At 47.3% G+C, this 14,613-nt stretch overlaps 1 protein-coding gene across 2 annotated transcripts in view; it reads left to right on the top strand.

Annotated features, from left to right (window-relative positions):
• Nucleotides 1–269: 269 nt before the first annotated feature.
• The window catches only part of ELOVL6 (ELOVL fatty acid elongase 6), a 77,884-nt gene continuing 63,540 nt past the window's right edge, over nucleotides 270–14,613 (top strand). The window contains exons 1-2 of one of the 2 annotated variants that reach the window (XM_061478623.1): nucleotides 270–607; nucleotides 1,105–3,053. In XM_061478623.1, the coding sequence (XP_061334607.1) occupies nucleotides 519–607; nucleotides 1,105–1,702 (687 nt within the window). In that variant the 5' untranslated portion in view covers nucleotides 270–518 and the 3' untranslated portion in view covers nucleotides 1,703–3,053. Of the gene's footprint in view, nucleotides 608–1,104; nucleotides 3,054–14,613 lie in introns of those variants that run through there. The other variant, XM_061478614.1, reaches the window with a different exon arrangement.

Below are 14,613 nucleotides of genomic sequence, written 5' to 3'. Positions count from 1 at the left end.
TTGCTTTTCTGGCTAAACCTCAGCTTGTGCCTCTTTACTTCCCGGCTGGCCAAGGAGGGCGCGCAGGGCGCTGCGGGAGCGGTTCAATACAGAGGTGGGGGCTTCCGATTTCTATAGTTATTTTGGAGGGCCTGGAGGGGTGTATGTGTGTGGGGTACCCTCCGCGCCCTGCAGGAGCGCAGCCCCGGTACCAACCGGCGTCGTCCGCCGGGCAACGGCGGCGGGTACGCGAGAGTGGGCGGGTGTCCCGGGCGGCGGCGGCGGCGGCGGCGGGCGGGCACTAAGACCGCACCGCCCCCGGGCGCTGCGCGGCGGCCGCAGAAGAGGAGGAGACCGGCGGGCCCGGGAGGAGAGGCGCGGAGGGGAGCGGAGCTATGTTAAACCCGGGATACCGCTGAGGCGGGGCGGGCCAGGCCACAGGCGGGGGCTCTCCGGCATCGGGCGCGCAGGGGCCCGGCTCCCGAGGCGGCGGCAGGCAGCATTTCGGCGCGGAGAGCGGCTCCGCAGCCACCGAGCCAATGAACATGTCAGTGTTGACTTTGCAGGAATACGAATTCGAGAAGCAGTTCAACGAGCATGCGGCCATCCAGTGGATGCAGGAGAACTGGTGAGTGCCGCCCCCCGGCCCCGCCGATCGGCGGAGAGGCGCTGAGCCCATCCGGGTGCGCGCTGTGTGCGCCCGGCAGCGCGGTGCGGCTCCTCGCCGCCGTGCGCGGGCACACGGGCGGGCGCTACTGTCGGCGCTACCTGCGCGCCCGTGCGCGGGGCCGCCCCGCCGGGTTACGCAAGGCCAGGGCATCCCGCCGGCGGTGCGGTGCTGCTCGGTGTGCTGCGGTGCGGGCCCCGACCTCCCGCCGCCGCCTCCTGCCGTGCCCCGGCCTCCGGGTGGCCCGGCGGTGCAGAGCCGCACACGTGCCCCAGGCTCTGCCCTCGGCCTCCCGTGCCTCCATCCCTGCCCGTCCCTCCCGCTCCCCGCTCGTTAAAACAAGTTGCGCGTTTGCCAGTGCTCCCCGCGGAGCCCCTTTCCTTCCCGCTCCCCTCCCCCAGCTCCTAATAAAACTTCATTTGGAGCCATGCGGCTATTAACTTTCCCGGCGTGTGCAGGGAGCTGGGGCGAGCTGAACCGCGGCGGGATCCGCCGTGCTGGTCGCTGCGCAGAGATCCGCGGGGTTGCCCGGGCTGCGACGAGATGGAGCCGCACGGACACACGCGCACAGACACACGCAAACGGACATATGCACGCACACAGCCTTGCCCGCCCAACGGGAACGCTGTGCCGGTAGCCTGCTTCGTGCCCCGCACTGCCCCGGCGGCAGCCCTGGTCCCGGGCGCGGTCCACGCTGCTACCCGGGCCTCGGCTGGCAACGTGGAGGTAGCGCCCCGGCTGCCACTGCCCTCTCCTGCGTCGTACCCAGCGGCCGTCCTTGGGCCGGGATCTCCCACTCCATCACACGTGCCCAGCACCTTGCTTCTGGCGTTGGCTGTCTGTACGGGTCTTGTGTTCACACCTTGCCTGTGCTCACTCGTGCTTTGCTGCTGCATTGTCCCCAGCCATCCTGACCTGGTGTCCAGTCTCACCCTGTCTGCTGCTCCGTGGTGTCTCCCCCCAGCTTGCCCCGTCCTTTCCCATTGCCCACATGTCCTCCCTCAGCAGTGCCACCTGCCCTCTCAGGTTCCTTCAATCCCTGAATCTCCCAAGTGAGGAGCTTCCCGGTGCTACCCTCAGTTGACGATGGCAGGGTAAGACTGTCTCTGGGTCCAAGCTTTGGTGCCTATGTTTGCAAGGTAGAATGGGCCCAGATCCTAGGTGGATCTCAGCCACGGACTTGCTAGAATCCTCCAATGACTCTTCTCAGGGCTTCTAAATGCAGTATAATTAAAATGACCCTTTAAGTGTGTGTGTCTCCATTCCCTTGCAGGTGAACTCATTAGCTCTTTGGGGGTTACCTAGTGTCACTCATGTTTCCAGAAAAAGGAGACCACATAGACACTCTTGGGCTGGGAGTGTTAGATACTTCCCATTTTGTCCATGTTCCAGAAAAAATTGGCATCAGAAGAGGACAAACTGGTAAAAGGAGGGGGGGGAGAATACCCAAATGTATTTTGTAGCCAAATAACTCAGGAGAGATGTGGTTTAGATTAAAGAACATAACTAGGAGCCAGTATTCCTGTGTCATCTTCTTGGCTCTGCTGTACTTCATGGCATGACCTTGGGAACATTATTACATAACCTCTCCTAGGCCTCAGTTTCTCCAGCAGGGAAAGACCAGGGGGGTAGGGAGTAATAATGCTGAAATGCTCTCATGAGGTGCTTTGATGACTTCGGTAATGTTTGCCGAGTGACTTGAAGATGTCAGGTACTATATAAATGCTAAGCAGTGTTGTTAAAATTTCCCTGGCAGTCTCAAGTGCTGCAGAGTCTCCAGCTGGGACTCTTGTAATGCCAGGCTTTCTCTTCCCAGCTTCAAAGGAAGAGACCATCAGTTTTATGTTGCTGCTGTACAGCTAAAGAGGCAAAATGGTCTGTGTGCACATGCTTTTCAGTCTAGTTTTGCCTTCTGTAAGGGAACTGATGAATTATTACCTTTGATTCACATGAAAGTAAAGGAGAGCAATCTGCTTGTGGCCTGGGATTGTTTCTGGAAGTGAAATGGAGCTGTGCCCACTGTCGTGGCAGACTTGTCATCAAAATGCCGCTGAAGACCCTTTGGAGTTTTAGGTTAAATTGTGTGGCTTTATCTTCAGGTTATTCACTTGCTTAAAGAAAGCTGCTGTACCAGCACTTGAATTTTGTGGGGGAACTTAATTGGTAAAATGCATCAGCTAAGGTCCATACAAGAAGGTTTTGTTCTTCATATCAGGGTGACACCGTAGGTTTGTTTGTGCAGACACTGATGGCAGTACGTGGCTTCTTGACTTTGTAGGTGTAGCCTTAACATACGCATCATTAACGTAAGAGCATTCTAAGATGAGGTTGATGAGTAGTAGTTTCTAGGGATGAACACAGTTGTGCATTCTTTGGGGAGGAAGGTGGACTAAGTGGACTTGCTTCAGGAAAAGCTAGTAGGATTTTATACCATAATCTCCATTTAAATTAGGATGCCATGCTATTACCATGTCTAACATGGAGGTAAACACATTCTGTAGGTGTGGCATTTGTTGTTTTGCTTAACTTTAGAAATCTTTCTTGATCCTATCCAAGGCCATAAAAACCCCTGGGCTGTGAGGTGCTGGGGGGTGAGGGTGCTTTAAAGAGTTGACCGTGTCTTTTGGATTTTAAGAAAAGTCCTTGGATTCTGACTGGGTCACATATGAAGATGTAGGCCAGTTTGAGGAAGGACGTGGATACCTTTGCATACCCTCTGGGTTCTGAGCTGGTTAAAGCACTGACAAGCCCTTTTAATTATAACTGTGCAAGCCTAAACCTGGAAAAGCTTGAACGCAAAGCCTAGGGGTAGCAGCATACCCCTGCGTGCTGGCTTGATTGGTCTGGATGGATCATGGTGGCTGGTTCTGTTTGGCCAAAGCTTGTGCCTCCTTTGCCTCTGTCCTCCAAGCCTGTCCCAAAGTCCATTGCTCCCTGGAGCAAGTGCACGTCCTCTGCACCCACTGGTCGCTGGCACCCAGGTTTTTCTTCAGCACAGCCCCATCCTACTGTTTATTTCCTCACTGCATCTGCCCCTGGAGATCTGTCCTCTGAGGCTGACATGAACGGAGCCTGTCTGACAGTGAATTGGTCTAATGGCAGTGAACAAGGTCCTTCTTGCTTCATTCCAGATGTTCCTGCTTCACTTTAGAGAGGCCCCATCCTGCAGTGTGCATTGCGGGGGGACCTCTTTAGAGCCTGGGTCTCAGTTAGTAGTGCTGTAAAGAGGCTACTGTTTTGACACAGAAGAAAAATGAATTGTCTGTTCCCTGACACTTAGAAGCTGATATGTTTGATGCCCTCCTCAATGCATAGCTTATGTGTATATATGCTTATGTACCCTTACGGTACAGCCCCCAAATTGCCTGGTTCTCCTGAAGAGAGACGTGAAGGGCAGAGCAGGGTTGCAGGCTGCAAAGGCAGACCTGCACACTGCTGGTCTGAGAGTGAGAGCCACCCAATCAGTTGTCTTCCCTAAACAAGCGATGGTGGGTTTTCAGGAGGTTGAAGAACTAAGGGGTTCATTTAGTCTCATGAAATCAGTTAAACTTTCCCATACTGTGGGAAAGCTGTTGTGGATGTACCTTTACATATGGTGCCACCAGGTAGCTTTTAAAATGTGATCCACTATCTTACTGTACTCAGACCATGGGAGGCTTGATTTCAGTATAATCAGGAATAAGTCGAATGTTTATTAAGATGATTACTTACAAAGATTTCTTAAATCAAACTCTCCCAGCACCTCCTCACAAACTTCTTCAGAGAGGGGAGGGGGATGAAATAAATAATCTGCAGGGGATTTCCCTCTGCCTTAAACTGCAGCGTGAGAATTAATGTAGCTCTAGTCCTTTATCTCTTGTGCATAAATGCATCCGTATTTGTGCAGAACATTCATAGTTCAGTCAGACATGCAGCAAAGAGGGCTGCGGCACTGGAATCCCGATTCCGGCTGCAGGCAGCGAGGCAGCAAAAACTGGCTGGTGCTTGGAAAAGCAGATAGCGACAGCAACGCACGAATGGAGCAGTGAGCGCCGAGGTCCTTCCCATCGTGCCACAGAGCGCCAGGTTCGGGCATCAGCACGAAGTGACAGTTGTTCCTGTTATAATTGTCTGGCCAATAATAATTATCTTCAGATGTCTGCTGACGAGGGGCTCGCCAATGGGGAGGCAGGAGGCCTGTGCTGACTGCGCCGAGATTATCTGGGCGAGATGACGTCAGGGCAGGGCTTGCCTAAAATCACAGAAACTTTTCCTCTGCTGCTGCTCAGCTGCTGCTGCAGGGCTCCGGGCATCCCTGCTCTCCTGCCCTCCCCTCCTGCCCTCCGAAGGCTCCCCCCCTCCTCCTTTTGTGTGCCCCTCCTGGCTTTTTCCAAGCCTGTTTTTCTCCTTGAAAAGCCAAGGTTTAACCCTTGGCAGCCAGTAGCATGCTCACAGGTAGCAGCAGGAGCTGAGCTGGAGCAGAGGAGAATGAGCAGGATGGCAGCGGAGCTGGTTATTCCCTAAAGATGCTGTGGGGCTCTGCTGCAGAAACCGGCTGTTTTTGTCTATGGGCTTCCAGTAAAGAGAGAAGCACTGTGTAAATGCAGCCAGGCATTTTTTAGTTTTAAAGGGCTGTGGTAACCCAAACTTGACTCTGAAATTGACTGTGTGAACCTTAGATGAGTGTAAATGTTTGTGTATTGAAAACAAACATCCAGGTGCAGGGAGTTATTTTTAGCCTTTTGTTAGCAAAAATGTTAATGTGGTGAGGGGCAGAAAGTACAGCCAATGCTGAGAGAAATTTATCCTTTGGTGTGATTTTCTTTCCAGTCAAAACTGGAGATAGATGTTGCGGAGCAGAGGGTCAACTAATTTGGATTTGAAACACACTTGCCTTTTAATAATTCACAGAAGCACCATCATCCTAGACAGATTTGTTTCCTAAATGCAGAGCAAGCTTCCCTCATCCACTTAAGCTACTCTTACCTCATGCAGAAATCAAGAGTGAGAGGCTGTGCACGTATCTCTCCAGGCATACGTGTGTGGCAGCCAAAAACTGATGTAAATTACTTCTTTTTTTTTTTTTACCCTCTCCTGAGCTCTTGCTAAATGCCAGAGAAGGATGTGGAGGGGACACAAGAGTCGCCCTGCCCTTCTCTCTGTGCTGCAGCAAGGACTCAAAGGGAAAGTGTACGAGTTGCTCTTTACCACAGCAAGACTGTTGTGCTTGAACAAAATTCAGCCAGCGCAAGAACTGAGCCTACCTCCACATTTCATCCCCAGAGGGGCTTTTTTCTGTTCTCTCGTGCAAACTGTCCATAAAGTTGAAAGGACAATCAGCGCACGGTAGCTTTGGAGCTGCAGAGATTAGAGGATACCGCTTCTTTGCCTTTCCTCCATCCCTCAGGCCTTTCTGAGCAAAAGGCTGATACAATGGTGTATAACAGGGCTTTGGCTCCTTGAAAATGCAAGGACAGAGTCTATGGGGAATAACAGTACATGTCATTTCAGAGTTCATGTATTTTCTGTCTATGTGTGGGGGAAAAAAAAAAGAAGGAAAAAGACTGTGGCAGAGAAATGTCATCCAGAAGATAAATACATGGGTGTCTTCTGGGTTCAGCCTACCACTGAAACGTAGGCATTGGCCTTATGCTTACTCTATCCCTAGAGTGTGAACACATCTGTCATCATGTTACTTCACTAATTTTTAAGCCTCTGAGAGTGAAAACATCTCTTCCACTTTGTCAAACACCATGTGCCTGTGGGAATAATGAACTTGTAAGAATGGAGCAAGAAGTAATTCAGGAGCTTGCCATTTCCACAAGTGAAGAAGAGCATTCAGGAGTGTTTTGGTTTGGGATGAGATGTGGCGTGCTACGTCTTGGCACTTTTGAGAAAGTAACTCATATCGTCAAGTAGGCATACACTGTGAAAGCCCAACGGTGTTTGTGCAGGCATGGGCTGCGTAGCAAGTGGTGGCACAAATCCCTAGATTCAGGGTGCTTTATGTGGACGGGCAAAGGAGTGATGGGGAGAAGCCGATTTGCCCTGGGACTAGGGTGCAGGGTGCCCAGGTATCTCCTTTCTCCTCTAAATGGCCTGACCCTGAACCACAGGGAGTTTTTCCCCTGGCAGACAGTCTTTTCACCTCTGGGGCTGTTTCTGCTAGCTTATGGATGCAGGCACCCTTGCAGAGAGAGACAGATTCCTTTGCTGGTTAAATCCATGTGAAATCGGTGGCAGAAGGCACCCCGAGTGCTGGTCCAGCTTTCTAGCCTGCCAAGCTGTAGCTTCACAGGGATGTGGTGTTAGGGGCGTTGGAGTGGCACCAGGCAGCTGTCCTTTCTGTTACATGGTAGCATCCCTGCTTCATCAGTCCTGACAAAAGTACAACCTGCAGTCAACCTCCACAGGCTCTTTTGCACCACAGGCGAAGGCAGCCTGAGCGCAAAGAGCATCCTTGGCCAAGGTCATTGCCCCATGTCGAGAGGACAGCAGTTTTTATGATGGCACATGAATTGCTGTTGGCTGTTTTGCTGTCAGGTCACATATGTTTCTGGGCTCCTCCTAGTCACCACAGTGGTATCACTTTCCTGAATGCCAGTTTTTAATCATAACCTTGATGAGGAGCCACTGTTTTTTACCTTGATGCATTTTGTCTTCCTGTTAGTTTTTCTGAGGCAGACACTGTTATGTGCATATCCCTTGCAACGTAGAAATATTAAAAACTGTCCAAAAGCAGTGAGTAAAATTTACATGGGAACATCCATTTTCTCTTCCTCCCTCAGACGGGCACAGTCTGGTTGTCCCTAATCTGGTAAGAGTAGCACTCTAGACAGGCTACAATGATTTGTTAGATCCTGGTCTTTTAATGAACTCCGTGCTGGTAGATGTTGCTTGTTAATGGGACTCAGGGTAACCAGGAGATCACTTCATGTAACTCATTGTGTGATTAGGGGTCTCGATTACTCCATTTTCTGCAATGCCTAACATAAGTGGCCTTTTCCATGACCTCCTTGCTGAAAACGCAGTGAGCATTCATGTTCAGTACACCTACTGCTCCTTAAAGAGTCAAACATGGTCATGTTCCCATTGGTCTCAGCAGAGAAAGGTCTGGCAGAGTATTTAACTCTCAAATTTATGTGCTGTGTTTGCCATTGGTCTCTTCTCCACAGCCATCTATAGTGGTACTGGGAATAAAAGGATGTTTTGTACTTTTTTCCTCCTTTATGTCATTGCGCAGTCTCTGCCCCTTGCTCAAGAGTCTATCCCAAGCCCTTTTCAGCTGACTTTGATCTGCTGACTCTTAGTGACCAATATAGAGATAAAAAAGTGGAAAAATTTGTAAGGAAAAGGCTGTAGTATTTCTGTCTTTGTGACTGTTAGCACTGGCAGGCTGGTACCCTGGCGTGCTGGGGTCCAGGGAGGTGGGACAAATGGGTGGGGAATGCAGAGACCCTTCTCTGCAAAGGCATTATCAGTACAGAGCTGGAGACATTGGAGGGTGTAGAGCTGGGGTTTCTTTATTTGCTTTAAGGGAGTTTGTGGAGCTTTCCACAGTTTTGAAAATGATTTTGTGGTACAGGGTCCATTGGGACTGTAGAAGGCAAGATGATGTAGAACACTTTTTGGAAAGCCTAATCAAGAGAGAGTTTAGATGCTTTCTTCTTTTAATGGAAATGGGCAGAGGTTAAAACATTATTTTAAAATGTAAATTAGTGTCAGCTAGAATGTAAAATAAACTTTCCACTGTCTCAGATTCTATCAAGGTGTGAGCTATTTGTATAACCACGTTATCTGCATACTGCTACCCAGTACTTTTTTTCTTGCAAGCTGTTTTGTCAGCCCTCTTGAACCTTGTCTCAGGTTGGAGTGGAAGGGTTGTGTATTTACTCTATGGCTACAGAGCACGTGGCACAGCAATGTACTGTCCCTGACTTATTTAAGGACTGGGAGCAACGTGGAAGGACTCCAAAGCCATCATGACCTTGGTTTAGTTAGAGAAGGGACCCAGATCCTGCAGAGCTGACATGCCATGAAATGATGAAATGGGCAGATCTTGCATCTGCTGAACAGTCCTTGACCTCTGTTGGGTAGAGCTGGTATTCAGAGTTGGGAAGAAGAGGGTGTGATGAAAGTCAAAGATTTACCTCATGCCAGGGGACCTGGTGCTTTGCAGAGTACATAGAGTGGTTTATGCACTGTGAGGCATGCAGGGGAATGATGATCAGTACATTTCAGATAACTGAATGCAGCTGTAGCCACTGTGTACAAGTTAGGCATCAGTCGATCAGACGCAGTTCTTCAAAAGGTACCCAAGTCCCACAGTTTCAATAGAAACCCAGGACCTGTGCCATCTCTGGAAATCACTGATTGTGCTTCACTTCCGAAGGTGTAAAATGGGAAACAATTCCTTCCTGGGGATATTCAAAATTGTTTTTTCACCATGTCACAAAGGTGATCCTGAGGTTGTAAGACCTGTATGAGTAATTACATTAAAACAGTACAGAGAACAGCATTACTGTGCAGCTCTACACTTGTACTAGCACTGAAGAATGCTTTATTCTTGTCAAGGATGTTGTGCGAAATTTGTCTCCTTGATTGTGGTAACTGAGGACTCGAAAGAGCTGCTGTAATATTTGAGGCAAGGCAGTTTATTGTTGGTGTCATGAGATTAAACTGCAAAAGTCCAGACCATTCTTAATTGTAAATTTGTGGAAGGAGCTGTCCTTCATATAGTTTAATAAAACTTCAGACTGTTCAACATCTTCTGACCATAACTTTAAAATAGAATATTTAAAATTTGTTTGCAGTTAGTTTCAGCATATGAAGCCTGCAAAGGGAGTGAAAAATGAATTGGACATCATCTATGATTGATTATGAGCTCCTCAAATTGAATGTGTTGGTTTTGCTATCTGATGGCTTCAGTTATCCCTAGACATAAAAGTTAAGGTCAGTCAAGAGCATTATTAAGGACAAGCATTTGCCCTGTATAAACACCAGAATGATATCACTGAGGAGTATGATCTTCTGGCTAATGAAATAGTCTGATTTTTTTTTTTTTAATTTTTCCTTTTTATTTTTCTTTCTTTTTTCTTATTTTATTCTTTTTATTTAGAACCCTTAAGAGGTACTTAAGTAATAGTAAAATCCCCCAAGTATAAGCAAAAGCAGGATGCCAGAGTTGTTGCACTCTCCCATTCACACAGAGGGTTTATCAACAACTGTTTTCAAAGTCTGGCTTTTTCCTAATGTAATTATGCTTTTAGCTTCTAATGGGAGTTTTCCCTCTAGGTCTCCTGTTGTGCATCTGTTGAATGCAGGTCCTCTGTAAACAGTAATGGGAATTTTGTGGTTTCCATTACACAAATGTCCATGCAGCTGTAAGTCCTGGGTTTTCTTCCTTTTTGTTCTCTCTGGAGGGGCTGGCTCTCCAGCTCCTTTCTCATGTGTTTGGAGGTCGCAACCAAGAGAAATGTTGGTTGTTAGCAGCAAATTCTGTGGACATCTAACATTTCAGTTCCTTACTTCTTGTTTCTTCATCCTTCTTGGCTTGACAGCCGAGCAGAAATCTCCAAGCTATTTCATACACCATGATGATCCTCTTGTCTTCATTAGCTGCCTTCACTTTTACAAAGACTTATTCTCTGTCGACATGGTAGCTCTGAGGCCGATGGCTTCCAGGGCCCAAGTTAGACCTCAACCCCTCTTCAGGGTGTGAATGGGGACCTGGCCCTTGTGCGCAGGCATCACCATGCTTTGGGTGACTGACCCAAACCCGGCAAAACCTGCTGGTGATTTCAGTGCGTTTCCTAGGTAAAAAGAGAAGCAACGAGGTTGGGCTAAGTGGAATGGATGAAAAGAAAGCATAGCATTGATTGCAGACCCCGATGAAACAGTTTGTTTAACAGGTAGAAGTATTTTGAGATGCATAATGTTGTCTTTACATTATTTTGTGAGGGCGTTTCCCCATTGCATTTTTTCGTAAGATGCTACTGTTGGCCACTGTCTGAAACAAGATACTGATCTGATTCAACCTTTGATCTGACCTGATCACTCCTGTGTGCTTTAGTACCCTTTCTTGATCACATGTCTGATAAAGAAAATACTATTTTTGGTATCAGTCACAACAGAACTGTGTGGAAGTGGCATTCCCTCTTGCAGTGGCTCTGTGTACACAGACCATCAGTTTATTTTGTTAAATCATTATCTGTTGTTTCAGAACTCTGTAAATATTGCGGAGTTAAATCTTACTTGGATTGGCACTTCATGCTGAAAATGCCCAATGATCTAACATATTGCAGCATTTCTGGGGATCTGATGCTGGGCAGAGATTTCTCCTGTGCAAGGCACTGGCCAAGGATGCTATGAAAAACCCTTGTCTTACCCCTAGCAGCTTGGGGGGTTAGCTTAAGACTAGTAGTACCCCAGGCAGACAAAACTAATTATTTTTTAAAAGGTTCAGATAACTTATTGCTTGAGCTGTCAGAGCCAGATCTGTGCAGCTACCTTGCCACCGCCTCTGTAATGTGGGTAGTTTTGCAGATATCCCATTGGAGTGAGGACAGCTCCAAACAGCCTACACCATGGGTAAAAATAATGTTATAGCTCTGAGAGGAGTCCTTGGAGTCCTCAGTTAATGTGTCCCTGTTCACTAACTTTTAGTATCACATGTGATGGGTTCAGGGTTGGTTTTTTTGGTTTATTTTTAAGAATTTCCCATAAGCTTTCCAGCATTTTCCAAGAGCTCTCCTCCTGCATCAGCGCTCACGTCATGGACGAATTTCAAAATTTAGTTTGGAAGATAGGATCAACACAGGTGTTCCTGTTGCAACATTTAGAGCCAGATTGTCGCAAGGCTGTTGTATGCAGGATGCTCATGCTTGTTAGGAAATGAGAGAAAATGTTTTACTGAAAGAAACATTTTGAACACCTGGCCCAAGATGTTCATGAGAGGTGGTCTTTGTGTAATGGTAGCCCTGTATAAAGATGGTAGTTACAGTGCATGCCTTTCCCAGGTTCCTCCACATACGTCTTTTGATCCTGCTCAAGAGGTTTGCACATCTGAGATCCTGATATTTGATGATTACAGGCAGTTTGTATTACTGTTCACTCATTCAGTCATTTGAGCACCCTGCAGGCACCGGTGATGGGATTTGTCTGACCACACATAGTCACCTGCTGCATGAAGTGCCTGAGTCATCTCATCCTGAAATAGGGAGCTAAGAGAAATAAGTTGCATCCTAAAACCATTCCCTTCTCTGCACTGAATGTGAAGAGACTCCTAGGAGCTAACTGGACCACAGCCATTTCCAAACATCCTTCTTCCTTTCTCTCCCACCATGCATTTTCTTCTTTTCCAGCTATCTACTTAATTTTTTCCTTTACATCACCCTTTCCCCCTCTCTCTTTCATTTTCTGTACATCTTTTTAGGAACAGTCAAACCGGGTGGCTGGAGAAGCCCTCTGTGCTCACACAAAATAGCCCACGCAGTGCCAAACTACTGGTGTGGGTTTTGGAGCTGCGCTGATGGAGCTGGGCAGTGCAGACCTGGCCCTGAGTTGTCTTTGTATGAACAGCAAGAAATACTGCATTGGGGTAGTCCGCTACCATCTTCTGATGGAAGTCACTTGGTACTTGATTTCTGGAATAGGGCAGTAACAAAAGAAGAGTGCTTACATGTAGCTTTCCTCAGCCCCTGTCATATCCTGGTATAAAAGGAGCCTCTTTTAAAAGCCACTTTCCAGTCACTAGCTGGAAAAACCCTAAATAAAGTCTATAATAAAACTTCTGTTTGCTTCAATGAAAGAGATTTAGTTCCTAAGCTTGTATATGTTGGCTGAATGTAATGTATCATCTGGTACGTAGAATGATTATGACAGCTTGCATATTTTGAAATGGTCATTGCTGTAAATGGAATAATTGGAAGGGATGCTAGAAGAGTATGAAGATGAAGAGGTTGTGTCTACATTTAGGAAAAAATACACACCAGGCTGATAATATGGGCAATCCAGAGATTAGAGAGAAATAGTAATGATAAGAGCTATCACAGCTTTTTATTGTGTGGTGATCAAGCAGAGCTCCTCCCTGTGCTTTCTGTAGTAGCATGCTCTTGATTGGGATGAAAAATGGGCTAGGATAACAAAAAAAGGATCTGTTAGTATCTATCCTGTAATGGCACTAAAGCTGGGAATGCAGATTTTGATCTCAGCCTTTCCAAATGCTATTCTTGCCTTAGTAGTCCCTGTGATGCTGCTGTGATGTCATGGAGCATATTCCTCAATGAAACGCTGGTGGCCTCAGGATAGTCATGCAAAGTATGTAAGATATCAAGAGTGGTCCTTTGGTATATCTCGATGAAGTCCTGCAAGTACGGTGAGCAGTTTTGACTTGCATCAATTAAAATGGCTTATATGATTGGGAGAGGCTTTTGACAGACCACAAGTACCTTCCCTACACTTTTACAATTAAATTCCAGCATTTTGTCTTCATAGGCTGTGTCCTGATGACCTTAGTTACGATCCGTATTTATTGCTGGCAATCACGGCGCTTTCCATTAAATTAGATCGTATTGTATCTGTTTACAGGGGAAGAGAATTTGGCTTCAGACATCTTTAACCCATTTGCCTTGTTTAAAATTTCAAGAATGAGTCTTGACTTGGTGGGATTTCAAATAGCTCTTGTGTTATTAAAATAGCTGTGTATCTGGAAAGAGGGACAGTTGCGTTCAGTGTATTACCATGGAGGGTTATAGTATTTTAGCATCTAAGGTCTCTACTGAATATCACAGTCACATTCTTGGTAAGTTAGATACTTTAATGTCAGAAAGCTCTATAATGTAACATTTCTAACAACAGGAGGGATGTCTTGGAAGTGGTGGATCTGCACAGCCTCCAGGGCTGCTCTGAGAGCTGCCCAAAACCACTGCTGGAACAGTTTTCAGCAGCAGAAGTCTTGCCAGATTAGAATGACCAATTCCACTAACTTTCATCCGAGTTGTCTCCTCTTAGCTCCCAGATACTATATGACATTAAAAGAAAGCAAGACTTTGGTTCCCAGCACTTTTGAGAGAGTCCCATTGCACGTACAGTAAACAAAGCACATCAAACATGATGGTACACGATGGTACCATCATGTGTTTTCCCTGACTGCTGGATGAAATTCTGCCCCTTGAATGTCAGCCAGCCTGTGAGGCAACAGGGACAGCCTCCCTGCCACCGAGATTGCATGATGGGGTGATGTCAAGGTGGGTTGCCTTGGGTTTACTGGTGTTGGAGTAGCTTCCCAGAGTAACTTTTCCCCATGCCATGCAGATGCAACCAGTGCTACAGTTAGGTGAATTGACTGCCTGTGCCAAACTGTTCCAGCTGCCTTGCCTGGAGGCTACCTGCATGCCCTTCCTGAAAGTAGTCCCAGAGACACCATGGCATGGGAATGATGTATCCTTTGATATTTAGAGCCCATGACAGCATGTATAGTGAGATGTTCATGGCTCATGTGCCCAAAAGGTTGCATGCAGTCTGAGTGGTTTCCTTCTAGCTGCATAAGTGAGGACAAATACTCTAAATTATGAATAAGAAAAACATCCCTCTCAGGCTGGATCTCAAAGTCTGCCATGATAACACCCTGCGATCTGGTCTCTAGACTAGCCTGCTCAACCTGCTTCACTCAAAGAGTGGGTAAGGCATCCATCCAGAGAACTACAGGCTTTCAGGGACTAGTGGCTTTCACTATTACGACTGGGGTCTGGGAGTCATCCAGGTCAGTGAGAGACATGCCTGTGACTTGAATGGGAAGAGGATACAAATTTCTGTGCATGAGTACATAAGGTGGCTCTGGCATTAGCTGTAGCTTTGATTCAGAGAGAGATATGAGTGTTGCTGAAGTCAGAATAAGCTGCCATCCTGCAGTAATACCTATGTATGTATGTAAATGCAGGATGTGGCTGTGGAATCAATTTTAGTATGTGGGGGATCACTAGAAAGCA

Source organism: Pezoporus flaviventris, unplaced genomic scaffold, assembly GCF_033815535.1.
Source record: "Pezoporus flaviventris isolate CSIRO_AGI_PZ_B2104156 unplaced genomic scaffold, CSIRO_AGI_Pfla_v1 ptg000002l, whole genome shotgun sequence".
Classification (NCBI taxonomy): Eukaryota; Metazoa; Chordata; class Aves; order Psittaciformes; family Psittacidae; genus Pezoporus; species Pezoporus flaviventris.
This window is presented reverse-complemented; position numbering and strand designations above follow the sequence as displayed.